The sequence below is a fragment of the Mytilus californianus genome, unplaced genomic scaffold, assembly GCF_021869535.1.
Source record: "Mytilus californianus isolate M0D057914Y unplaced genomic scaffold, xbMytCali1.0.p SCAF_9, whole genome shotgun sequence".
NCBI lineage: Eukaryota > Metazoa > Mollusca > Bivalvia > Mytilida > Mytilidae > Mytilus > Mytilus californianus.
The window spans coordinates 64,310,130-64,337,299 of NW_026262745.1; the positions used below are offsets into that span (position 1 = coordinate 64,310,130).

At 30.8% G+C, this 27,170-nt stretch overlaps 1 protein-coding gene across 1 annotated transcript in view; it reads right to left on the minus strand.

Moving 5' to 3' along the window:
- The window catches only part of LOC127713943 (anoctamin-7-like), a 53,554-nt gene extending 27,296 nt beyond the window's left edge, over nucleotides 1-26,258 (minus strand). Inside the window, exons 1-12 of the mRNA XM_052219897.1 lie at nucleotides 26,144-26,258; nucleotides 22,634-22,955; nucleotides 21,185-21,266; nucleotides 19,420-19,523; nucleotides 17,732-17,846; nucleotides 16,493-16,537; nucleotides 15,693-16,044; nucleotides 10,281-10,307; nucleotides 5,697-5,720; nucleotides 3,877-3,959; nucleotides 3,253-3,374; nucleotides 1,825-2,070 (exon numbers count right to left, since the gene is read on the minus strand). Coding sequence (XP_052075857.1) covers nucleotides 1,825-2,070; nucleotides 3,253-3,374; nucleotides 3,877-3,959; nucleotides 5,697-5,720; nucleotides 10,281-10,307; nucleotides 15,693-16,044; nucleotides 16,493-16,537; nucleotides 17,732-17,846; nucleotides 19,420-19,523; nucleotides 21,185-21,266; nucleotides 22,634-22,948 — 1,515 coding nt within the window. The 5' untranslated portion in view covers nucleotides 22,949-22,955; nucleotides 26,144-26,258. The remainder of the gene's footprint in view (nucleotides 1-1,824; nucleotides 2,071-3,252; nucleotides 3,375-3,876; nucleotides 3,960-5,696; nucleotides 5,721-10,280; nucleotides 10,308-15,692; nucleotides 16,045-16,492; nucleotides 16,538-17,731; nucleotides 17,847-19,419; nucleotides 19,524-21,184; nucleotides 21,267-22,633; nucleotides 22,956-26,143) is intronic.
- Between the last annotated feature and the right edge of the window lie 912 nt (nucleotides 26,259-27,170).

A 27,170-nucleotide genomic window follows, 5' to 3' on the forward strand; every position in this document is an offset into this window, starting at 1 on the left:
AGATACTCAACGAGAGGAGTAATTGAAATCAATTTAGACTTCATAGAGCATGCAAGCACAAATTTCTCAGCATTCAAATATAAGAAATATCAGTGTTTCTGTCACAAAATTTACCTATAAAAATTTGATCAATTTGAAAACCTTTACCAAACGATATAGAATATTTTGATTTTTTTTATGTTTGTTTCAGAAATAAAGAAACACGGATGATTTCAAATTTCACTTGAGCTTTATTGAGTTCTTTGTTTTCATTCAGTTACACATTTTATATCACCTTTCGTTGTTCAGATTGTTCATTGTCTCTCTTTTTATTGGCTATATAACTCTATACAAATTAAGTAGTTTACTACCTATTTAGAATGTCTCAAATATTTATTCCTCTTTTATATAATTGGACATTTTATGTCATGTCTTTAAAGAGGCATTAAGTATCCAATTCATTTTCACCGTTTTGACTTTAATTCTCATTTTTGATTGATAACGTACTTGTATATCCAACTACAAAAGTCTATAATAAACAATTGAAAATGCATGATACTGATGATATGAATCAACATTTCGTGTGTATTTTTGGCATCAAATTAAACATCGATATGACCTCAGAAGACATCTAACGGTCATATAATCCGATATAAACATACGTATAAATATACGCATATTGCGACCACGTTTATTTGGAATTTTCTATGACTATTTCAGTAAATTTGTTTTGTTGATCGAATCAGTCAACCAAATAGTTCATCTTTGTTTCACTTCCAATTCTGACATTCTTTTCCCATTTATAACTGAACATATGCATAACCTATCTCCAGCTAAGCGGTTCATTGAAGGTCACATTAATATGGAATCAATGAGGTCAAATTATATTGTGTAAAAGAACACCAAGAAAAAAGAAAAAAAATACTAGTTAAAGTGTGACAAAGAAAACTAATATCACAGCCATGTTTTATAAACTGTTTTCGTTACCCTTAGGTTAAATATAATAATAAAATGTATGCAAACTATAACTTAATTCTTTCAAAGTTAACCAGATATTCTACCAGTTGACATTTTAAAGTATTATCCTAGGCACTGTGTCATCTGAATACTTATTAGCGAAAAATGATCACTTGGTATCGAATTTAATCTCAATGATAAAATTTTAACAAAATAATAATGTAATTTAAAAGAAAATATATTTAATGTTTAGTTTATGATTGATTGGTCAGTTCAACAATTGACTAAATTAATGATATATTTATTTTATGGCGAATTCATTTCAAAATTTAGAAATAAACCATTATTATCACTTTTTCCATGTACTTTTTAAAATTATTGAAATGATACATGAAAACCAATTTGTTTTTAACATTAAATGTTATGCTAACAGGACTAACAAAGTTTTTTCTCATCACATGGCGTACGTCGTCGTGCGTCATCGACCATAATTTTTCACCTTTATATGTTGTAATGATCATTTTTGAAAAAAAATGTCTTTGTCTCATTATTACTTATTCTAATAGATAGATAAAACTTTAAATAAAAAACATGAGGAGCAAGATAAAACAAGACATACAAATAACATATATGGCTGTATTCGTCAATCTACTCCTTATTTGGGTATTTGCAATTTTAGTCGAATCAGTAAATAGACTCTGGTTTACTTTTATAAATTGTAACTTGGATGGAGAGTTGTCTCATTGGCACTCATACCACACCTTCCTATATCTCTTTATAGATGTGATTGTCTATAATGACGGGTTGCTTTCCATTTTCCATTTGATAGATGTTGTGTACTGTATTTTTTTTAAATGTTCATGCTCTTCTCTCTTGTATTCAAATTACCTTGCTCAGTATCAAAATTGATATTGCATTAAGCAAAGTTGAAACAATCGATGTTACGAAAAAACATGCTAGGGCACACATGTTTGGACAGAAGTGAACACTAGCAGCCACTCTGTAAACAATAACGCCAGTCACACTTGCCAAAACAACACATAACATGAAGACTATTGTCACCCCAGATAACAGGTACTGTCGTAGCTTATTTTTTTTTGAAAAATACCAGTCGTCATTCCTTGTCACTGGATGCTGAAAACAAGTTTACAATAAATAAAGATAAGACAGATAAACGCTTGAAAATGAACGAATTAAAACATCAATGCATTACAGTCCTGAAGTATTAAAGTTGATAATTCCAAGACTTATGTTGATAATTCCAAGGTTAATGTTGATAATTCAAAGTTTTAAATTGATAATTCCAAGATTAAAGTTGGAAATTCCAAAAATAAAGTTGGAGTTCAAAGATTAAAGTATGAAATTCCAAGATTAAAGTTGATAATTCCATGATTATAGTCGACAATTTGAAAAAATAAATTAAAATAGGACAGCCCTAATACGCTTCCGTACAATTCAGAGATTCACTCCATCAAAGAAAGTCGGTAAAATCAGTGTCGGAAGATTAAAATTGGAGTTCCCAAGTTTAATGTTAGTAATTCAAAATTAATGTTGATAATTTCCAGATTAAAGTTGAAAATTCCAAAATTAAAATTAAAAATTCCGAGATTAAAGTTGACAATTCCAAGATTAAAGTTAAAAATTCCAAGATTAAAGTTGACAATTCCAAGATTAAAGTTGACAATTCCAGGATTAATGTTTGATAATTTCCAAGTTTAATGTTGGTAATTTAAAATTAAAGTTGCAAATTCCAATATCAAATTTGATAATTCGAAGATAAAATTTGATAATTCGAAGATAAAAGTTGATAATTCGAAGATAAAAGTTGATAATTCGAAGATAAAAGTTGATACATCTAAGATCATAGTTGATTTTTCCAAGATGAAAGTTGATAATTTCAAGATTAAAGTCGACAACTTGAAACAAAAAATAAAAAAGGATGGTCCTAATACGCTTCCATAGGTTATAAATTTTGTGATGTCTTAAGGTTAGATGAGATCCAATTATCAATCCACTATTGTGGGATGAAGACCCATTGGTATGCTTCGGCTGATTTATGTTTTTTGATCGGGTTATTGTCTCTTTGATACATTCCCTATTTCAAGTCTCAATTAAACATGTTACGTTTAAAAAATATGGGAAATGATACAAGGTAAAGCAATTCTCAATCACTCACGCGTCAACAGAGTTTAAGATGGAATGATAAACTGTAAATCAATCTGTTTAACTTTACTGCGATTGTTGTTTTGTGTGGTCAAACAAATGTGCTATTTTGATACAAAGTATGATATAATGGTAGATTAAAGTATATCTTACTTTTCGAAATCGTGTTCCGTAAAACTTTGGTCTGTCTGGTTCTGTCACTTCAAATTCGTCTACATACCATTTATGGGCTAATGTAGCAGATTTTCGTTTCCATAGTTTCAGAAATATTGTTCCTAAAAAATGTTTTCTTATTTGTTTTAACATATATATATTGTTTAGGTTTTTGCTTAGTTGTTTTATGCTGAGATCACAAATGCAGATACGTAATAGAAAATGCATAATTTACGGTATTAATACGCCCTATGGCTTATTTATAAGAGAAATAAAACTTGCTAATAAATCCACGTATAACTTTAGAATGCATTATCCAATTACTTTTTAAAAAATACTGTAACGTCCTGAAACATGATACACACATGAATAATTACGGTATCTAAAAATTACAATTCAGTTAGTAAGTATTTTTTTTTGTATCAACTTAGGTTTTGATGGGGTGTCTATAGGTTTGGTGCTACACATGCAAATAGTAGATTATTTTTTAAACAATCATTAACAAACTTTTCACCATAGTTTTTTTTTCAATCTTGATCGCATGTATAAATCAGTTGATTTAAATAAATAGAAATAGAAATACATTAATCAGCCCTTGAACAAATGCTAAATCATAAAACTTACCCCAGACACAGATTATTAAGGCAAAGAATGGTGTGATCTCATTGTCACAGGCTTCTTTGATAACTGTGAAGATCTCTGTTACCCTAGAATGTACATTGGAAATGTGTTATATTTTAGTTAATTTTTAAACAAAACATATGTGAGTGGGGTTCGTATTGCTAAGAATTAAGTACATATCATGTGTTTTTTTTTATTATGATTTTTATTCTTTCGTCGTTCAAATGTTGGCCATGGTATTGTTTTTTTTATTATACTTTTCATTGTATAATGTCTCCTGCTTATCTTCATTTGTTTTTAAATAAAGCAACACTTTTTATTTTTTGTTTCCAAATATTATAGGTTTTTTTTGCAAGGATAAATCAAATAACAAATAAAAGAAATGGAATGTTGTCGAAACAATAACAAATTTCTCAAAAAGATCAGATGAGTATGTCATATTCTTTTAAGGTAGCTTAAAAGTTATCAGATACCTAAAATCACGTCAATGCTCTTAAGGGGGAAAATGGCGGGAGACGTTAATATTATCAGCAAACAAATTTCAGCATTTTCGCGATAACGTTGATATTGACATAAAAGAAAAATCACAAAAATACCGGACTCCGAAGAAAATTAAAAACAGAAAGTCGCTAATCAGATGGCAAAATCAAAATTACAAATACATTAAACGAATGGATAACAACTGGCATATTGTTGACTTGATACAGGCATTTTCTTTTATAGCTAGCTAAACCTCTCACTTGTAACACAGTCGGATAAAGGGGCAGACATTTCTTTTTTCTTTTAAAACGATTTTTCTCAAGATCTATCAAGGTGAAAATATATTTAAATGAACTATTTTGAACAAGTTTGACTGAAGACGGTTAAATTAAAATGCAAGTATAAAAAGGATGTAAGAAAACTAAGATTTCTAAATTTTAAAGTTAAAATAGTTGTACTTCTAACATCGTATTCGTGACTTCTAGCAGGACTTGAATAATAAACTAATGATTTTATATGAATTTATTTCCCCCTCACATGTATGTTCACTCATAACAGCTTAAAAATTATTCAATATTATACATTAATGACGAATAATATCTTCTTTAACAACATAACTTTGCCAAGATCACCAATTTTCGGCTTCGATTTTCTCGATGACCTATATTTAATTTAGTGATTGTTTTAACTACTCGCTTACATCTACAACAATTTCAAACTTGCAAAACTTCCAATACATGTTAAGAAATCAGTGTGCAAGTAAATCTTAACTTTTATCAATGAACCATTAAAAGCAGGTACACGAAGGATGAGTTTGCCAAACGTCCATGTTCACCTGCAACTCATTCAAAACACCAAATATAGTTGACTTTTTACTAATATATTCTTAGAAACCTTTCGTCGCATGCGAAACAGACAATGAAATAAAACTATCTAAAACTATCTACACTATGTGAAATTCCGAGCGACAACATTTACGTGAACACTATGTTTCAAAGTTCTGATCATTAAAATGCTAGAGGAATTGATTGAACCTTTTCTTTAAGTCCGATTTTATCATAATGAAAGCCGATATGTGACTTTCTTCCAACCCGGTTAAGTAACCAAAGGCTGAAGATTTTTAAAGTATATACGTAAGCTGTTATTTAAATGTGTTCAGTATATACGAGGAAATATATATTATTTATATGAAATTTTTCAACATACATTTATTTGTAATGAAAATATTCTAAAATATGTGGGGTTTCTTGTTGATACCTGTAAAATGTATCAATAACGGAAAGGCAAAGAAAACTAGATGTATACATAACTACTAGCACATGTGTCATGATCATAATACTCACTTTGACGTTGTACTGTTAGTTGTGCTAAAAAAAAGAAAACATCTGAGTGAAATATTATCTCAAGTTGAATTGAATTTTGTTTTTGTTTTGTAAAAAAGTGGTTTTTTCTCTCTGTTGTGTTAAGTTGGGGAAAAAAATGCCATCAGTGCTAACACTGCGGTCAAAAGTTTTTATAATTACATTTGGTTATAATAGAAAGTCAATTCATCTCTTGAATAAAATTGAAAATTGAAATGGGGAATGTGTCAAAGAGACAACAACCCGACCATAGAGCAGACAACAGCCGAACGCCACCAATGGGTCTTCAATGCAGCGAGAAACTCCCGCACGCGGAGGCGTCCTTCAGCTGGCCCCTAAACAAATAAGTATACTAGTTCAGTGATAATGGACGTCTTACTAAACTCCAAATTATACACAGGAAACTAAAATAAAAAATGATACAAGACTAACAAAGGCCAGAGGCTCCTGACTTGGGCAGGCGCAAAAATGCGGCGGAGTTAAACATGTTTTTTGAGGTCTCAACCCTCCCCCTATACCTCTAACCAATGTAGAAAAACAAACGCACAACAGTACGCACAGTAAAACTCAGTATAAGAGAAGTCCGAGTCCGATGTCAGAAAAGGAAACAAAAGAAAATAAACAAAATGACAATAATACATAAATAACAACAGACTACAAGCAGTTACTGACATGCCAGCTCCAGACCTCAATTAAAATGATGGAAAGATTATGTCTTCATCATATGAATATCAGGCACAATCCCTCCTGTTAAGGGTTTAGTATTATACCGTCATAAAATATATGAGAAGCACATAACCCGTGTCATGCCAACAACTGGTTTTAGAATAAATGTGTTTAATCCGATGCAAAGACCCTATAAGTGAATCAATATTAAAGCCAAAATATGCAATCTTTAATGACCTGACAACAGTATCGTAACTATATCCCTTCTTAATAAGTCTGTTTAAAGGTTTTGTTAGCTTTTGAGGTGAATACTGACATTTTTGTGCTTTGTAAAGAATATTACCATAACAGATTGGATGTGAAATACCCGAACGTATAAGATGTCTGCATGTTGATTTATATTTACGAATGGTGTCCTCATACCGATGATAAAATTTAGTAAATGTTTGGCTAGTTTATGATATCGAAAACTCTGGTGTAATAATTTTTCAGTAATACATAAATTTCTCTCGCTAAAATCTAATACGTTGTTACATACACGAGCGAATCGTACAAGTTGAGATATATAAACACCATAAGATGGTGACGAGGGAACGTCACCATCTAAAAATGGATAATTAACGATAGGAAATGAAAAATCATTTCTTTTATCATAAATTTTTGTATTAAGCTTCCCGTTAATGATATAGATATCAAGATCGAGGAAAGGACAGTGGTCATTGTTAGTATTAGCTTTATTTAAAGTAAGTTCAACAGGATAAATTTCTTTAGTATACATACTGAAGTCGTCATTATTGAGAGCCAATATATTATCCAAATATCTAAAAGTATTGTTAAATTTTAGTATAAGATGTTGTTTCGATGGGTCTTTGCTGATTTTAGTCATAAATTGTAACTCATAACAATACAAAAATAGGTCCACAATAAGTGGTGCACAGTTAGTCCCCATTGGAATTCCGATAACTTGACTATATACGGAATCTCCAAAGCGAACAAAAATGTTATCAAGTAAAAATTCAAGGGCAGATATAGTATCAAAACATGTCCAGTTGACATAGTTCTTTTGTTTGTTGCTACTAAAAAATGACCTAAAAGAGTTTGAACATATGTATTCGCATTCCGACTTTTTAAATGCCCATTTAATTAGGTGTGTATATTTTTTCTTAATAAGAATAGGAGGCAAATTGGTATATAGGGTAGAAAAATCAAAACACACTTTGAACAGATTCAAAATCACCAATATATGCATGCAAAATTTATCAAGTACTTCCAACGAGTTTTTGAATGTTTATCTCCCAATCTACTTTTAATAAAATACCTGTCGAAAACTCTTTTAAAGTTCTTATGACGAAACAAATACCAGTCCCAATAGGTTAACACACATTAAATTATTTTAAATTTCTCTTTAATAGACTCATCAGCATTATAAAACTAGAGGCTCCAAGGAGCCTGTGTCGCTCACCTGATATTTTTATTTACAATTGATGCATGAAATAATGCAACCGTGTTACTTTTGCTTTAGTTTCAGAGATATAAGCCAAAAACTGCATTTTACCCCTATGTTTTATTTTTAGCAATGTCTGACATGTTGGTTGGCAGGTAGGGTCATTATACACATTTTTTAAACTGGATACATTAAAAATGATTGTGGCAAAGTATGGTTACATTTGTCTCAGTTGTATCAGAGGAGAAGACTTTTATAAAAGATTACAGAAATTTACAAAAAATTGTTGAACATTAACTTTAAAGGGCAATAACTCCTTATTGGGTCAATTGACCATTTTGGTCATTTGAATTATTTGTAGATCTTACTTTGCCGAACATTATTGCTGTTTACAGGTTATCTCTATCTATAATAATATTCAAGAAAACTGAAAAATTTCCTTAAAATTACCAAGTCAGGGGCAGCAACCTAAAACGGGATGTCCGATTTGTCTGAAAATTTCAGGGCAGATAGATCTTGACCTGGGGAAGTTTTCTGTTAAAGTTAACAACGACGGATGACGACGGACGCCAAGTGATGAGAAAAACTCAACTGGCCCTTTGGGCCAGGTTAGCTAAAAAGGAGATGTGATATGATTGCCAATGAAACAACTATATCCACCAAGAGACAATTATCCCAAAAAGCGTAAACGGGAGGGATGTAAGCAGTTATAGGCAACCAAATGGCCTTCAACAAGGAGCAGGAAACTCATACCGTATTGTCGACAATAAAAAGCCCTGAAATGTAAATATAATACAATTGAATTGAGAAAACTAAAGGCAAAATTTATAACAAAACAGTTTACTAAAAAACAATTATAACAAACATGAACATACAACATCCACTAAACTACAGGCTCCTGACTTGATGACTTGGGACAGGCACATAAAGAATGAGGCGCGAATGAACATGGCGATGCGCGCTCAACGCTCCACTAATCTGGGACAGAGGTGTAACAGAACAGCATGAGAACAAACTATAAAATCATTTGACAATTGCTTAATTCATCAGATGAATACAGAAATATATCTAACAAAACACAAAGTAGACTTGGCTGGGTACTAATACATCGCCAAAAAAAGACAATAAAACACAAATCTCAGCATACCCGCAGTTACTGACAGCTAGTGCAATGCCATTAACTACTAATGAAAATAATCATATATCTTAGACTAAGATCAAGCCTATGTTACATTTAGAAAGGTTAGAAAAAAGTCAAAAGACTACTGAACGCCGAGGAAAATTCAAAACGGAAAGTTCTTAATCAAAAGTTAAAACACATCAAACGAATGGATAACAACTGTTTTATAGTTTTTCTTTATGTTGTACGGTTCCATCATGGTCACAGAATATGGGTAGGGTTTGGTGTTTAAAAAAAATAGTTTAACTCCTCCACACTTTGTATACATTTGCATGTATGTAATTCAGTGGATGTTGTTTGTTGTTGTTGATCATATTTGTTTTTCGTTCATTGTTTTGAACACAAACAAGACCGTTACTTTTCTCTTATAAATTGTCTTGTTTGTGATTTAGGGGCCATTTAAAGCTGACTATGCAGTATAAGTTTTTCGTATTGTTGAAAGCCGGAATGTGACCTATACTTGTTCATGTTGTTAACTTTCATTTCCTTTTTGTCTATGGTGGAAAGTTATCTTTCCGGCAATCATACCACAACAGCTTTATTTTACATCTTCATATAAATATCTTCAAAGGAAACACTCTGCCCTATGTGAAAAGTAAATAAAAAACAAAAAACCCAAAACCCAAAAACCCTTAACAATTTCAAAAGCACAAACAACATAAACGAATCGAAAAAGACTATCATATGCCTGAACTAGTACAGTCAACCAGATCGTATGTACTGCCATGGATATAGTAGTTTGAAAGATAAAGCAAGTGGAAACAGTCACATGTCAGAGGTATTTGTTAGGTATTTCTTTAAGTCAAGGTCCTGCAATACTGGTTATAATTAAAATCTTAAGGTGCAAATTTTTTGGTATAACTGTAGGTAACAATAGGAACAGACTGATTTTGAAAATAAATTCGAAATTCATATAGTACCTCTTGATGAAGAAGGTTGCTGATATTGATAGCATCGATTCCTTTATAAGAAAACGTAAATGGGAGTCATTCAACTTATTTCAATCTACTTTCATTAGCATATGATTAATGAAAGTTTCTTCTTCCACATGTCATACATGGGTCTTAATGCCAATCCTATACATTTAGTGCAATTCAGTGATCACTAGCCTGTCATTTTAAGATTGTGATTTCAAACCGCGCTCGTTGTCTTTTTGACGCCGATCCTTCTGTTCAAGGATTCTTGTCAAAGGGAATTGTATTTCTAACTATTTTTGCGTAATCAATCTAATATACAAAGTGAACTCACAAAACAACTTTCAAAAAACAAATATTACCTTGAATTATCAGTTGAAAAACGGGCACTGTATAAAATAAAGTAAACATATGTTATGATTAATTGTAACACGTCTTTCTATTATTTCATATAATAAGACTACTTTTTACGATACAATGACTCATAATTAAGAGAGCTGTTGCAGAACTCACGTATCGAGGACGTATCCGTATATGACGGAACGTATATGAAGTATTTGTGAATATGCTAAAATGAGTATTACATGTATTCGTAGTATACACGATTTCTCATTCCCTTGTCCTTATATGAAGGAGTGAAGCTATGTAAAATTAAGACGTGCCACACGATAATTGTAATAACTGTTTTAAAGTATTTCGTCGACCTTTTTCACGTTTAAAGCGATGTTTGAAAAATTCCTGAATAGGCCGTTTGGATTCTATATCTGCTATAATGAATTATCAAAGATTAAATTTTTAAACTACATTGCTTACTTAATGTTTGCAGTTGATATCTATCTATGTTGTGTACGAACACTAACAATTAACCGCAGAATGTTTGCTTGAGTGTTTTAGTCGTCCGGTATTACTTCGCATGTATGACAAGGTAAATAAACAGTAATTGAGAAAAAAGAGTTGACCGTGGCGGCAACTGGTCCGATGTTGTATTTTTTTATTCTTAACAGCATGATTTAAATATAAACAGTGATTATCTTCGTCAAGGGTATTCCATTTGTATTTTAGCGAACGGTATTGCTTAGAATAAACGAATGGCTGTTGTGGTAAGACTGTTAAATATGAATTCTCGACACAGACCTAATGGATTTCATAATTAATAGACAAAATATTAGGCAAAAAAATCATAGTTCGTATGACAATTAGAAAAAAAATGGAATATAAAATTCAGCTACATGTACCATATATATGAAAATCGCATTTGTTATTGCATATTTTGAAGATTGATAGAATTCAAGTGTTCAATAAAAATAAATAATTCTGAAATTAAAACACAACAATCCTTTATATACAAGAGGCGGAGGAAACCAAAGGGACATTAAAAAGTCAAAGTTAAACGGAATGTCTAGCATAGCTCCAGTTTTGTGTAATAGGTATTCATGAAATAAATCAAAGCTAAGGTTAGGCAGCAACCATTTGATTTTTAAGGGGTGGGGGCTAGGATGAAAATTTGAGAAAAAGTGAGTAAAAAAAATACAGGATGAGCAACTTAGCAAAAAGAAAGCAGGATGACATTTTATGTTAAAAAAGTCAAAATAAAGTAATAAAAAGGCAGGACCTATTAGGGAGCTATTAATTGATTTTTCTCCGGGGGGGGGGGGGGGGGGAGGGGGGGGGAGAAGAAAAAAAAACAAATTCCAGCCTATTTATTGTATCTTCTCTTCGGTCCTCCCTTTTTTATTAGTTTATCCTGCCTTTTTTTAAATCAAAATTCCTTTCATGTTTTTTTTTTCAAATTTGATCCTAGCCAAATGAATTTTAACATAGATATAGTTAATGTAAAAGTCAAACCTAATAGGCTACATTGAATACCGAAATGAACAGTTCATGAAATGATAGTTTTAGTCAATGATTAATGTCCACAAATAATAATAACATATTTATCATGTGAAATTCTGAGCAAGAAAAAGGGAATATATCACTTAGATACTTGAAATAAAAAATTGAAAAAGTTTCTGAAAAACCACTTTATGTATAGATTAACCAAAAAGATGAGTAAAAGTAGTTGACGTCGAGCTAGGTCCACTTAATGAGCACGACAAATACAATTGACTTTCCTAAGAAGCTTCTGTACGTATCTAGCAGCCAATGAAATAACAGCATCAAAAATGGAATGTTCCTTCGACGTATCCATAATTGTAATTCAAACACGCCTCGTTTATTATATAAGGTGTGTTCAACTTTCTGAACTTTTGGCTTAAGGTGTGTTTGAGTTCAACGTTTTCTTATAGGATCCAACACATAATCGTGATTAAGATACTTGGTTTTTTTTTCTCATTTTTTGTGACGTTTAATTTCGATTTTATTACATACAAAAATATCAGGTGCAACATAAACCAAGACACTCCATAGAGGCTTAAAACAGAATATTCCAGATAAGTTTCTTTAAACCAATGTACGTATATCTAAACCAATCAAATAACGAGTACACTGAAGTTGAGCAAGGTTCGCTTGATTAGCACGACAAGTAAAATGGAACCTTCCTGTGAAGTTTCTTTACGTATCGAACAGCCAATGAAATAACAGCATCACAAATGGAATGTTCCTCCAACGTATCCGATGTATCTACAAAGTATACTGTTTAACTCAACCAATCATATGGTGTACATCGCAAGTGGGGTAAAATGGAACGTTCCTCCAACGTATCCAATGTATCTACGAAGTTTGCTGTTTAACTCAACCAATCAAATGTTGTACATCGAGCGATGAGTAAAATGGAATATTCCCAAGACGTATTTGACGTATAAACCAATTTCCGAAGTGAGTGTAACTTGGGGGCTGCTAAAATCAGCATGAACCACTTTAAAGGGATGGGCATATTTTGATAAATATAAAAACATAGACGACGGAACATCCACTAGGGGTGGTGTTTCAGGTACGTCACATTCAACACTCTCTATGATTAGAAGAGCAAAAAATATTTGCTCCTTTCAGCACATATTAAAGCGATAGCCGTGAAGTCAATAGCAATAAATGTAAATTTATTAACGAACCTTTAAAATTCAGTAAATCCCACTGTGTACAGAGATGCCTATATATCATGATTGATTATTCTTTGTTCAATGTGGTACAAAATATTTTATGTTCAGGACGAACAAAAAATAATCAATAAATACCATAGATATGTATTTGAGAGGTATGGGTAAACTGTGATAAAGAAAGTGTTTCACTTGTGAATTGTAGAGCGAAAAAAAAATTACACTGATGAGATTAAGTTAACGTAAATCATTTTTGCTTTGAAATATATTCCTAAAAACTGTCATCTGAAAAGGCAATTACATTAAAATATTTGCTTTAGTATTTCATCATTGTTCTAAAATCTTTTATCTAAATTATTGTTCGCAATGTTTATACTATTATATTCCTGTATGTATATAATATATGTAATGAATTTATAATAACAAAATTCTTCGGTAAATAAAAAAAGTTTATAACTCACAGCATATGAAATCGTACATGACGAAAACGACAGACCATGTAGAGATGACGCGTTTCGGCAATTTTATTTACATTGCTTCATTACGGATTTACGTACAAATAATATTCGGAAAGATAAAGGTTTCTTCATTAAACATATGTGTATGTCTTTATAACACTTAATGTGATTGTATAATTGTTTGTCACGACGAAGTTTTTAAAGTTCAATAAAAAAATTTAAACACTATTATTCTCAAAAATTATATGAAAACATTTCATGAAAGGGTAAACAAGAAAATTTCAGAAGTTGAAGGCTATAAGTTACTTAAAATATCTATAAAAAAGGGATTCTTTTTTCAACTGATGAAATTTAAAAAAAAATGAAATTTAAAAGCTCGTCCAATTTTTTTTGCATAAAAGGGGGATCCGACTTCTATTTTAAAGATCACTTTCATGAATAAGATAATTAATATGCAATTATGTTATTATAATAATTGGTCTAATAAAATTAAATGCATGCACTATGTTATTTTAATATTCAAACACGCCTACCTTGTTATGATGACGCATTACAAAGATATTTGACCCATATATTTTATTTTCTAGTTATATGAAATTTAAATGTTGATATATACATGTACATAGCTTTGAAATATATGAATAATGAAATTTGAAGCGAGGTGATATACTCTTTGTTACTGTATTAAACATTTAATCGACAAAACAGGTGACCAAAACAAGCTTGAATAGAAAAGATGTACCTGACTTTCTTAACATGATAAGATTGACGCAATTTTAAGGATTGTTTTTCTTTCAAAGAAATACTGTTACCGGGGCAGAGATACATTTTTGTGGAAACTCATGTAAATTTATGCATGCATCTTCAAGATACAACACGATTAAACCTATCAAAATAAGTTGTTTTGTGAAATTTTGTATTTAGTTAAAACTATTTTAACCTTTTTTTTTGAAATACGTCGAAGTAAATTTACTATTTAGTGATAAGTACTGAGCAAGTTAACATACTTACACATTGTTTAACGAACATAAAGATGGATCATAGAATCGTAAAGCATTGCACAATATAAAATGCTCAAACTTGCATTCCTGCATGAGTTATAAAAAGCCAAATATCATAATTCAATTAAAAATTTGCTTCTTTCTAGTTTTAATGTTCTACAATTCATAATGTCATGGTACTCGTCACCAATGTGACAGGATTTTATTTGTGAAAATATCTAAGGTAACGACTATTCAACTTCAAGGAGGGAAGGCTGTTAGTTTTTTTTTTTATGAAAAAAGTATTCTAACCCCCAATTTGATAAAAACAAAATATATTCTGAATTTCAGATTTTCCCCATGCTTTATGGGGTGTTTAATATTGAGAAATTATTCGATTGCTAGCGTTGAAAAACTGAATAAAATTGATCGCGAAAAAAATTCTAACTCAGACAAAAAACCATACTCCCTCTTTTCTTTTTAAGTTAAATGGTTGCTCCTTAAATGATCTTGTTCTCCAAATGCTACTTAATGTATTAATACATAAGGAAAACGGAAGATATTTTATATACACAAGTTTTGAGTCATTCTTAATTGAATAGAGAGCACTCGAAGGAATCTCGAAGTTAAATTTTGTTCCGATTTATATCTTTAAATATCATTTTTCATTTTTCAGTATCTCAATGTTTTGTTTATAAATAAAGCATGCAATGACACATGACAATATACCACTTTTTGATTAAATCAATATGTTTATTGAGTGATCAGTTCAACAAAAAAAATACTCATTTTAACTGTTCCGCACGTATATGAATACTTCGATACGTATACGTATCCAAGTACTTCAGTTCTGCAACATCTCTATTTTGAGGTAAAGTAAGCATTTGAATGGTTGATTATTTTCATTTCAACATGCACACATGAACTTCCTTCTTAGAAATAAAAGATATTGAACTGCTTTTAGTTTTTAAAATGTAATATGTCATTCATGTGAACAAAAGATTAAGACAAAGTTTTATGTCTCTTTAATTTCATATGGATATCAACACATCTTTTGGTTTGTATTTCTATCTATTTCTTTGAGTATGAAATTTAAATCTTGTGGATAGAAATGTTCTAAAAGAAATAAATGTGGACTACTAACATATTTTTGAAGGATTTATCATGAGCTCCAGGTGTCTTGTTGTTAAAAATAGTAACTTTGAAATAATATGCTATTCATGATTCATTTTATCCAAGGAACAAAAAGGTATTCAATTTCATGTTCACGAAAAAGGTATAATTAAACTATCAAATTGTATTACCTTCGTACTATCCCATATATAAAGATGACCAGACCTAGAAACATTGGCACCCATAGCGTTGTCATTAACAAACCTTTCCAGGCAAAATAAAAGGCGATTTTTTCTCCAAAATAATAACGAATGTTTGTCAAAGGCTGGAATTTGTAAACTCTTTTCCAGTCATCATACAAAACTTTTCTTTGATCTTTCCTAAAATCCTTTGGTGGTAAATGTTTGTTTCTTTTATGTTTATCTTCACTATTTTTATATAAAGTACTGCCAAACTGTTCCTCGTAATGTTGGCTGTCTTTTGAAGGCTCGTGGCAAATTAAATAGTCTGTGTACACTTTCAGTTTCGTCATGTAAGGGAAATCTGGAACATTGTTATAAAGTTTAAAATGAAGTACAACGAAATCCCGATATTACACATATACGTAACCACAATGTTCCTGCTTAAAAAATCATATTTATTGAAATGTGTTCTGTAGTTTATCAAGGCGCATGCCTGCTTCATTGTATAATCAAGCTAGAAAATGTCGACTTTCCTCGTATAATTTTTTTAATTACATGTATATAAGTCATGTCATATGCTGAAGTCTAAAATTTATAAGGATCAAATAGGTCAAATTTGCAATAATTTTGACGTCACAACTGACATTCTACAAAGTATTATGATTATATAATACTATTCATTTGTCATAAGAATTAACATACTTTTGAATGTGAATAAAAATATATTGCATTTTTTACCGTTTTTGGGGCAAGATCATGATTTCATCATACTTTCTCATAAAGGTGAATTAGATTTTCATAATACTCACTTAATATTTGAATCTTTCTGTCTATTGCTTTATCAAAACTTGCATCTGTCGATAAAAGAGAAATAATGCTATTTATAAAAAAGGTGCTTCAAAGTTGGAGTTATAATATCGTAGACGTTAAATTGATGAAGCCAGAAATATTGGTCCTCAACTGAACTTGTCTAAATGACATCACAACTTTATTAAAAAGTTCGTCAATCCAAGAATTCGAAATGGGTTTGATTATTTTAAATCTTTCAAAGTCCAAATAATAAAACTTGTGAACAATTCGCTGTACTTTTTTTTTAAATTGTGGTTATTGTTTTGAGACTGTGCGTTGCCCTGTTAATGTCGTTCTGTTATGATTGTCGTTCCGTTGTAGTCTCATTTACGTGTATCAACTTGCCATTTATTTATATGAATAGAAGATGAACTTAATTCTCAAAAATATCAATATGTACGTACTTGTAAATATTTATCAAAGGTAACAGGCTGATAATTTAATACGCCAGACGCGTGAAATATGGTCTCGGTGGTTGTCTTATTGGTACGTTTAATGTTCGTTCTTATATTTTGATAGAAATTTAAGAAACAGCAAGTCACTGTAAGCACCTTTACACAAAAACGTTACAATACAGATAATACAAACAAAGAGCCAACTATAAATAAATGGTTTAAAATGATATAATAAATCGTTAAGAGGAGACTCCGATAACTCGGACGTCGTTTTGGTAATACATGCTGTCTCATTGGACGTTGATAAGTAGACTAAAATGTTAGACACTGAATAAAGAATTTGACATCCTATTGTACATCGATTTGAGAATTGGATGTCGATTAGGGACCGGACGTCGATCTAAGTCTAACACATATACTATAACTCAACCACACATGCATTTATAATGTCCACATACAAGTATTTATTTCATACGTAGTCTTCTTTTACTTTAAACAACTCGTGTCATAATAAATAAGTGTTTGATTGCAGATCTTTGATAGTCTTTAAAAAACATTCAGTTTTTCTAGACCCATTGGGTTTAGAATTTTCACATATTTTGTAAACATTTGTCTGTCTAAAGATCACAGCTAGGTTGACCACTAGATGTATTTCCCCTCTTTGTGTATTAATATTTCTATAATATTGACAATATGTGGCTTTTAAGGTAATGTGAAATAGATGTCAAACATGTTTTAAGCAAATTTTGCAGGAAGACTAAATTTGTAATGCATTTAATTAGATGATGAAAAACAGATCCAAACCTGTGTTCTTTTTCTTTCTTGAAAAGAACTCCTTATCAACATTATCATCTAATAAAATAATGTCATCTTTCTGGACATCATTGCTGATGTTCATATTGATAAGAATATGATTAACCTGTCAAAATGAAAAACAAACAATTACATGACTAAAGGATGTTTTGTTTGCTACATATCCAGTTTCTGCTTTATGTAAAAAGATATCATTGTGATTCGGGTGAAGAATAGAATATAAAAACATGTCCTGATCTAATATACTCTATTATGTCCTTTATGTTATACTACATTTAACATATTTTTGTCTTTTTTTAGACAACATTCATAAATTGATTGTAGGTTGTAAACGTCCACTGGCAAATACTTCGTGCATGTTCAGGACGAGAATTATTTAAAAATAAATACAATATGTTGATCCGGTAATAGAGACCATGTGGGTTGAAGTTCAAGGACAACTACACTGGAAAATAATGGTATGTTAGATACGGATATATGGACTCCTCAAAAATGGTTGCAAGGGTTCTGAATATGCGAATAGCGTTGCACTATCTTTACTCAAGGCTTCGGATTTAACGTCGTCATTGGCTGAACGTGGCTGTGTACCTGCTTTGGCAAGGGTTTAAATACCGATCGGAAGAAGATCAAGAGTGACTATGTTTCTATATCCCAATCACCCTTGGTGTTCCTACTTTATGTAATTCTATATCGTTAGACTTCTAGTAAACTGTTTATTATCGTGTGGATATATATCCATTCATTGTACTGGATCTTTTCGAATTCTCACTCCATGGTTTTTGTTATAATTCCATCATTACAATGACAGAAGTTTATAACAGAGGGATTTTCTACGAATTACAATTTTCACAATATATTTGTAATATGAAAAAGAAGATGTGGTGTGATTGCTAATGTGACCACTCTGCACAAAAATCAAATGAAACAGAAATTTACAGCTATGGGTCACCGTACGGCCTTCAACAATGAGCAAAGTCAGTACCATATAGTCAGCTAAAAAGGCCCCGAAATCATAAAATTAATGTAAAACAATTCAAACGATAAAACTAACGGCATAATTAATGTACAAAATAGAAGAACGAAAAACAAATATGTAACACAGCAACAAACGACAACCACTGAATCGCAGGCTCCTGACTTTAGCCAGGCACATACATACAAACTGTGGAGGGCTTAAACATGTCAGCGGCGGGATCCCAACCCTACTTAAAACCTGGGGCAGTGGTGTAACAGTACACCATAAGAACGAAGTATACTTAATTTTAACTTCCATTTTTGTTCATTCCTTTGGTTTCTTCCTTCATATTATCGTTTAAATGGCACTTTATTTACATATGTTACAAAATTTGTAATAGGGAAAATACGCAATGGAACCTTGCCGCATTCGAAAAAGATTCATGAACCTAGTGCACACAATTTGTCTATCAAAGTATACATTATTGTACTTCAGCTGTACATTTACTGAATTTTACATGTAAGTAAAATTAAACAACACTCAGCCATTTGAAAATGATAGCTGAAACAGACAATATGTTATCAAATTGCATATTAAGAACTTCTTTGTTGGGTACAAATTTTCAGACATTTAATGGGTATGAGTGAACCAGAATGTTAGATATTCAACGTAATAAATTTTCAACGAAATTAGGATCTACGAATGTACAGTATTTAGCGTTTACCAGTAATGTCCTGACTGCTGGTCTGAAGAAGTTAGAAGGATCATGATAGTTTTCAAATAGATGTATTCTCTCCATCATAAATCTGGACGATATATAATTTAAATCTGAAACATAAAAAAAGGTAATGTTACCACGAAACATTCACTATATCATTGTATATTACTCAAAAAAAATGTATTAGCAATGCAAATATAGATATTATATATTTGAGATAGGACAAGCGTCTTCTGATATGCATTAACGCACAATTAATGAAAAAAATGACACAATTTTTAGAAAAAATGACATATCGTACTTTTGTCTTGTATGACAGAAAACTAACAATAATGTTTTGTAACTGAAATAAAACCAGAAGTAAGCAATCCTTTGCACCACTAGAACTGCTATCTCTTTAAAAAATAGATATTATTGTACGATAGCTATGGATTTAAAACCTGGTTGAGATAAACCGCTTATTATCAATTTTTTTTCTTTTCTTTCTTACCGAAAAAAAAATACAAAAAATATAAATAAAGCAAATCAAAAATCATAACTAGGTTAATGAAAAAAATGCTCGGTTGCAACTGTATTTTGTGATTGACTGCTAGCCATATAACTTACAATAACAATAGTTTTTGATATTTTTAAAGGAGCATCTATTCAAATGATAATACAAAAAATTGATATCTAAACACAAATGGTCACAAAAAAAAGACAATAGCTGAAACAGAGATAGTATTTGACTAAATGAGTATACTCGAAATAAAGAGGACATTTTTAACGTATAAATAAACATTCAACAAAGTTTGAAGGATAGGCTGAAACATGATGAAACATTGGATTGTATCAAAAACATGTAAAGGATACTGTCCATCAAGATTGCACTATTAAAATAAATATTAGATTCAGCTTATGAAAAATCTGCAAAACATTGTGCGACCAGTGTGTATATTAGGAGGAGTAAATCTTCAATGTGCAGACGAATATTCTACAATATTTCTACCGGCCCAAACATATACCATACTGTAAGCTGGATGTAAATGCCACTTATCTTTAAATACTAGTAGTCAGATCGGGGCAATTTGAGACGAAAGATGTTTGAGATCAAAAAGTCTAGGTAATTCTATAAGAGTATTTTCTTTAAAATTTTCAGTAAAATATTTGAAGATTTTTTCAGGAAAAATAAATCGGTAATCGACCTTTCAAAAAAGTTATGAGTAGTTTCATGGGGTTTTTTTTCCTATAAAAGAATTGCAAATATATCAGAGGGACGAAAATGAAATGACAACTCCATGGCACACACAAAAAAAGAAACAACAGGACACAAAACACAACATACAAAACTAATGGATGAGCAACACTAACCCCACCAACAACCGGTGGTAATCTGAGTTGCGTTGAAAGGGTATGGTTAGCAGATCCACGTGTGTCATCGGCCGTCGTGTATATCAAGTGCAACTTTACTGTTTATTGTTTAACTATGCCCAGAACTGAGTGAGTAACTGTGAAACAGGTTTAATGTTGCTAATTTTATATAACATGTGTATGAATGCATTGTATATAATACCCATGGAATATTCAAGTATGTGTATATCAGATTGAATCACCAACTAATCATCAGGGTTCAATTTAAACATGTTTCAAAGTGTGATTTTAAATTGAATCATTCTGTGTGTATTGAAAGTGCACATGATACTTATTTGGGACCACAATATATCAGCGTTATATATACATTTGTAAATCGTATATCAATCAACTTGTACTTGACACATATCTGAAAACTTACTATTTTCATCAGTTGCAAATTTGTTGCACACAAATTTGGAAAAGCAGTTGGTTTTTTCTTCCTCTGGATATATATGCATTGACTGCAAAATAAATTATACGTTTAAACATAACATGACTGATAGATTCATTATAAACAGTCGCTTTTGTTTGACGCAATGTTCAAGGATTGAAGAAAAAGAATGTCTGTGGTTACTTGATATTCTCCAACAAGTTATGCATACAATCTTATAGGCGTTTGTAGTAGGTTTTACTCATAACCACAGCATCTGTAGAATAAAAATAATGAATACTTGTGTATCGAAATGCGTATCTGTTGCAGAAAAAAATGCTACCGTCTATGTTGTTACTAATTGAAAATAGTTTAAACAAATTGTAATGCTGTCAATAATATGAAGTTCGAAAATCGCAATTTTTCTACTTTTACTCACATTCGCCTCAAATATTATATTTACTTGAGGGGTTATGTTTCGATATCTATCATAAAGCAATCTGTTATGGTTTCTGGACACTATAAGCCGTCATAACAGTACCAGAACCTATGACGAATAAAACAATTTCCCAGACTTAAGTAGAGATTTACAAACTTTACCTGCCTATGAGATATACATTTCCTAACTCATTCGGTATGGTTATGTCAAATAACGACTCGTCCTTGCTCTTATAAAGTTCACCGGAAGATACCACGACTTTGTTGATAAATATTGTGTATCAACTTCACAAATAAGACACGATGGTATTGATGTCTATACTCTAGATTCTAATAGTGTTTACAATCTTAATCACGTGTTATAGTACTCGTGTAATTGTCTGGGTAAATTATAAACCTTTTTTGTCGTAATATCCTTTTGGCGTGGCTCGGGACAATCTGCCAATGTGTTATTGTGCTATGGTCGATATGTATTCTTGTCTCTCATTTTTAATTATAAGCTTTGTCTATATGTCTTTGGTTTTTCTTTGTTGACATATTTATTGTTTTTATAGTGATTAAGATTATAACCGAATGTTGACTGTTGTGCCCCTATTATTTACATTTTTAATTATAATGTCTGTTTGTTTTGATCACACATTGTTGTCAACATTATGGAATTTTATGCGACTATCATACATTGAACTAGCTATAAAACCAGCTTTAATCCACCATTTTCTACATAAGGAAATGCCAGTACCAAATGCAGATTATGACAGTTCTTCGCCTTTCGTTTAATGTGTTTATAATGGTTTACTTTTAGAACTTGTGACTTGAATGGAAAGTTGTCTCATTTGCACTCATACCAAATCTTCTTATATCTATTAAGTCTTTGATTTTGCCAGTAGGGACTATCCATTTGGATTTTTTTTAAGGTTCGGTATTTATGTTTTTTTTTTAAATAATGGCCTTACAACTTCATATTCCAGACTGTAAAATCAAGTAACCGCCAGGTCAGTTAAATCAATAAAAATCACTTACATTTTTTAAAGGCATTTTTAAATGTGTTTCTTCGGCTTCAATACATAGTCTTTTGAAAGAACAATGAAGATTCTTGTACACCTCGCCATTAATCACAGTTTCTTCAATATCAAATCCTTCACTTCTCAACTTATTTTCAAAAACTACTCTCAACTTGTCTCTAGCTTGTTTTTGTCTCTTTGTTTCACCTTTCAATAATTCTGTGGAATGTATCAATACAATATCAATTGTTTTTGACTCTGGAATTGATAATTGTCCAAGTTTTGTGTACACTCTATCAAAACGTTTCAGAGCTTGTTCTTCCATTGGATCCATTAAAAAGCTAGAAAAAAAAATATTTTTAAGCATCAATAAATACGATGCATAATAATTGTGCTAAACTTTAAAATAATGATATCTTAGAAACAACAGGTTTTTTTTTCCAATTTCCGGCTTTGTTATCAGTTCGGAGTGGGGTTTTTTTTAAAGAGGGGCGAAAGATACCAGACGGACATTCAAATTCATAGATAGAAAATAAACTGACAACGCGATGACCAAAAAAGATCATACATATAAAAAACTAAAGAATAAGCAACACGAACCCCACCAAAAACTAGGGATGATCAAAGGTGCTCCGGAAGGGTGAGCAGATCCTGCTCCACATGTGGCACCCGTCGTGTTGCTCGTGTTATTACAAACCCGGTAAATAGTCTAATTCGGTAGGTCACATTCGTGTTTTATTTCCATTATTATTATATTTATTAATATTATTATCATTATCATTATTACTATTATTTTTATTATTATTATTATTATTATAACTATTATTATTATTATTATTATTATTATTATTATTATTATTATTATTAATATTATTATTATTATTATTATTATTATCATCATTATTATCATTATCATTGTTATTATATTTTTTTATTTCTATTATTATTATATTTATTATTATTATTATTATATTTATTATTATTATTATTATTATTATTATTATTATTATTATTATTATTATTATTATTTTATTATTATTATTCTTTCATTATTATTTATATTATTATTATTATTAATTATTATTATTATTATTATCATAAGGTATATGAGGATCTATTGATTGTGTTCTGATCATTTTTACTTCTTCTGCCAAACTCTTTTCTAACGGTATAAAGTTTTTTCGCAAGATGTCGCTCCGATATTCTGGATATTATATCAAACACTTATTGCGCTTTTGAAATTCATTTTGTTAAGTCGAAAACTTTTTTGATTGTAAAAATTTCCTCCCAACACTGCAACTCATTAACCGTGAGCCGTATAAACCTAAAGCTTTTCTATTTAAGGGCCTCGGGTCCTAACTTAGAAAGATCGGACAAGGTCAAAGGTGAAAGTCGTGATCTCAATTTCGTTTTTTACTTGTTTTGTCATTTTCTCTGATACTTTTAAAGTAATATATCTAAGAACAATGTTTGCTTTATGGATATGGTGAAACGATACATGTATATTTAGTCGGAAACCATCCAATGACACCATAGAGGAGTTATTGCCCCTGATAAGTTTTATTTTAGGGTTTTAGATTGGTTCATGATAAAGTAATAATGTCTTTTGCAAAATGTTTGACCTAGAAATTATCAACCGGATGTGACCTTGAGTGAACCGGAAATAGTCAAGTGTGCCCTTATTTTATAGAAAAATACATAAAAATCATATAAATTTTAAATGGGTATACTTGAACCTATTATTTGAAACCGGAAGAGACATTCTATATACAGGAGGTAGCAAAGTATTTCCTAATTACAGGCATAAGTATATACAAACTATATATTTATGGAATCAGTTTAAATATATCATTTGAAATCAAAAGTGACATTTTCTAAACCGGAAGAAGCCAATAAACTCCTTTTTACATGCACAAGTATATAAAAAACATATTTTTTTAGAGTCAGTTTAAACACAGCTATCATTTGAGACCGGAAGTTGTCAATTATCTCCCTCATTGCATGTAAATGTATATAGAAACCATATATTTATTAAATCATTAGGAAAAAACCTACGATTGAACGTCCAAACTAACTTTGAGTAAACCAGAAGTACCTTCTTATCAATTATTATGAAAATTGACGTGTAAAGACCTTCACTTGTTCTCTGAATTATTGTTTAATTTTTCTCGGATTTTTTTGTGTAGGTTCCTAGGTATTACTAGATATATTGTTTAAGCTTGAAAAATGGATAACCTTTTTGTAAGTTTACAGCTAAGATGAATAGTCGATTTTAGATACTTATGCTTACGGAAATCTAACATATATTAGAAGGTTTTTAGTTTAGAACTTGAGTACTTACTTTATTGGTTAAAGTTCTGACTAGTTTTTTTATCCACTAGTAGGTGATTTAAAGGATATTTTCAATTGAATAAGGAAAGAAAAACTAAATGAAATAAAGAGATCACGGTTAATATGCAAAGTTGGCATTAGTAGGTGATTTAAAGGATTTAAAGCAACTAAATTAAGCTCCTGGAACTGACATGCCTTATCAGCAAATGAATCAAGGTTGTTCAATAGAATTGGGTAGATAAAACAAAAATGCTTTTGTAGACATGAAGGATTTCCGGGTGCGGGAATTTCTCGCTGCATTGAAGACCTGTTGGTGACCTTCTGCTGTTGTCTGTATTATGGTCGGGTTGTTGTCTCTTTGACACATTCCCCATTTCCATTCTCAATTTTATTAGATAGATTAGGCTATATTTTTATGTCCTTTTTGTTTTAAAAGCTTGTCAACTATTACGTTCTTACAGATCCTTGGTTATAAAATATTTGTCTTCGAGCGTTCCTGATGAAGGCAACTCCAGAAATGTGTTTGGACGCATGAAATTCAGTTAGTTTGTTTACATTTATTACATCTGATTTCTAAAATTGAGGTCTTAAATAACCAATACTTACTGTTTTTTGCAAAAGACGTAAGTGTAAAAAATAATAGATCCATAAGATTACAAACCGTGGAAGAATTTGGTTCAAAGTTCTATGTAGAAGTTAGAAGGAGACCAAATTTTACTATTGCCTCAAGATGGGTATTCTTTTTAGCCAATAAAATCGATTCTTAATGGTATGATATCCTGGTAAACTTTTTCCGGGTTGCAAAATAATTTGTACATGGAAGACATACATATATTCTGTCATGTTGGCTAAACCTAAACATTAAAAAGGATGACAACATGATTTTAGTGTTCAACTTTTCTGAAAAGTATGTCTTTTATATTAAATTGAAGTCTGTTTAAGAAAGTTAAATATCAATACCAACTTTGAGGAGTTGTATGGTATTATAACATGTATAAGTGATATCATGGCTATTTATAGATTTATGTGTAATCAGATATAGCATGCACAATGATTTCCCATAATGGTATGTACGTTAACATTATTCCATTATTCCTTTTTTGTACTTACTAAAGAGATTAATTGATATATGAATATCTACTTAAACAAAAGAAAAATTTACACCGGTTTAGAAAAACCATATTGTTATTATACTTACCTTCAGAATAATAAACTAACAATTTCCACGAAAAATAATTGAGTATTATATATTAGGGCCAGATCAATCCATGCACAATTATTAATGGCTATGATATAGTCAGTTACACTTTTCGATTTTAAAGATTTTAAATGTCTGTAAAATATCAATACCAACTTTATTGTTAAGAACAATACACTTTTTTTTTAATATATTGTTTCTACTTATTAACAATTATACAAAGGGAATTATATAGAACCTTTGATAGGGTTCATGCATTTCAATAGTTTTAAGAGCTGACAATAGTAATGGCTTTAACCCAAGTTTTAAACTTGTGTTGCAAAATCAACCATTTAGTACAGCGTATAATATGGTTAATTAAGTCCTCTCACTTATGTTTTTCAAATGTTTTTCAATTTTCTAAAATGCTTTGTCCTAATTGTTTATTTGTTGAAGTTCAGATTGATGGAAGAATAAAGAATTTTCGTTTCAATTATAATCCTGGAATATAAAGGTGTCAGTTGTGTCTCAAAAGTATTCCTAAAAGCGTAAAATCCTCACAGGGTTTTTCGTAATATTCATATAAGAAAAATTTCCGATATGTGTCAGTCCGATTAATCATTATGTTTAAACTTTGAATGAGTAAGTGTCTTCACCTTTCAAGAATGTGGTGTGGAGAAATAAGTAGAAAATAGATCAGATTCTTCATTTTCTGTTTTAACTTCAATTGGAGCCATTTTTGGAGCGTTTTAAATGTATTGTTGTTTTCATTCGCAAATCTTTAAAGCTTGTCAGGTATCTGTAATTAAGAAACAAAGGATATGGGTTATTCATTCATGACACAAAACTGGTATATGCACAGCAAAAAAGCAAATTAACAGAGCTTGTATTGCTGCTCTTCGGCAGTGTTTTATTATGTTTGGATTTCGTTTTGTCTTTGAATATGCCATGAAAGGTACTTAAAACAAAACATAACATAGAAAACTGCAGACTGCTAAGGGAGTAATACTCTCATGATATCTAGTGTAAAAGAGAGGCTAAAGGTACC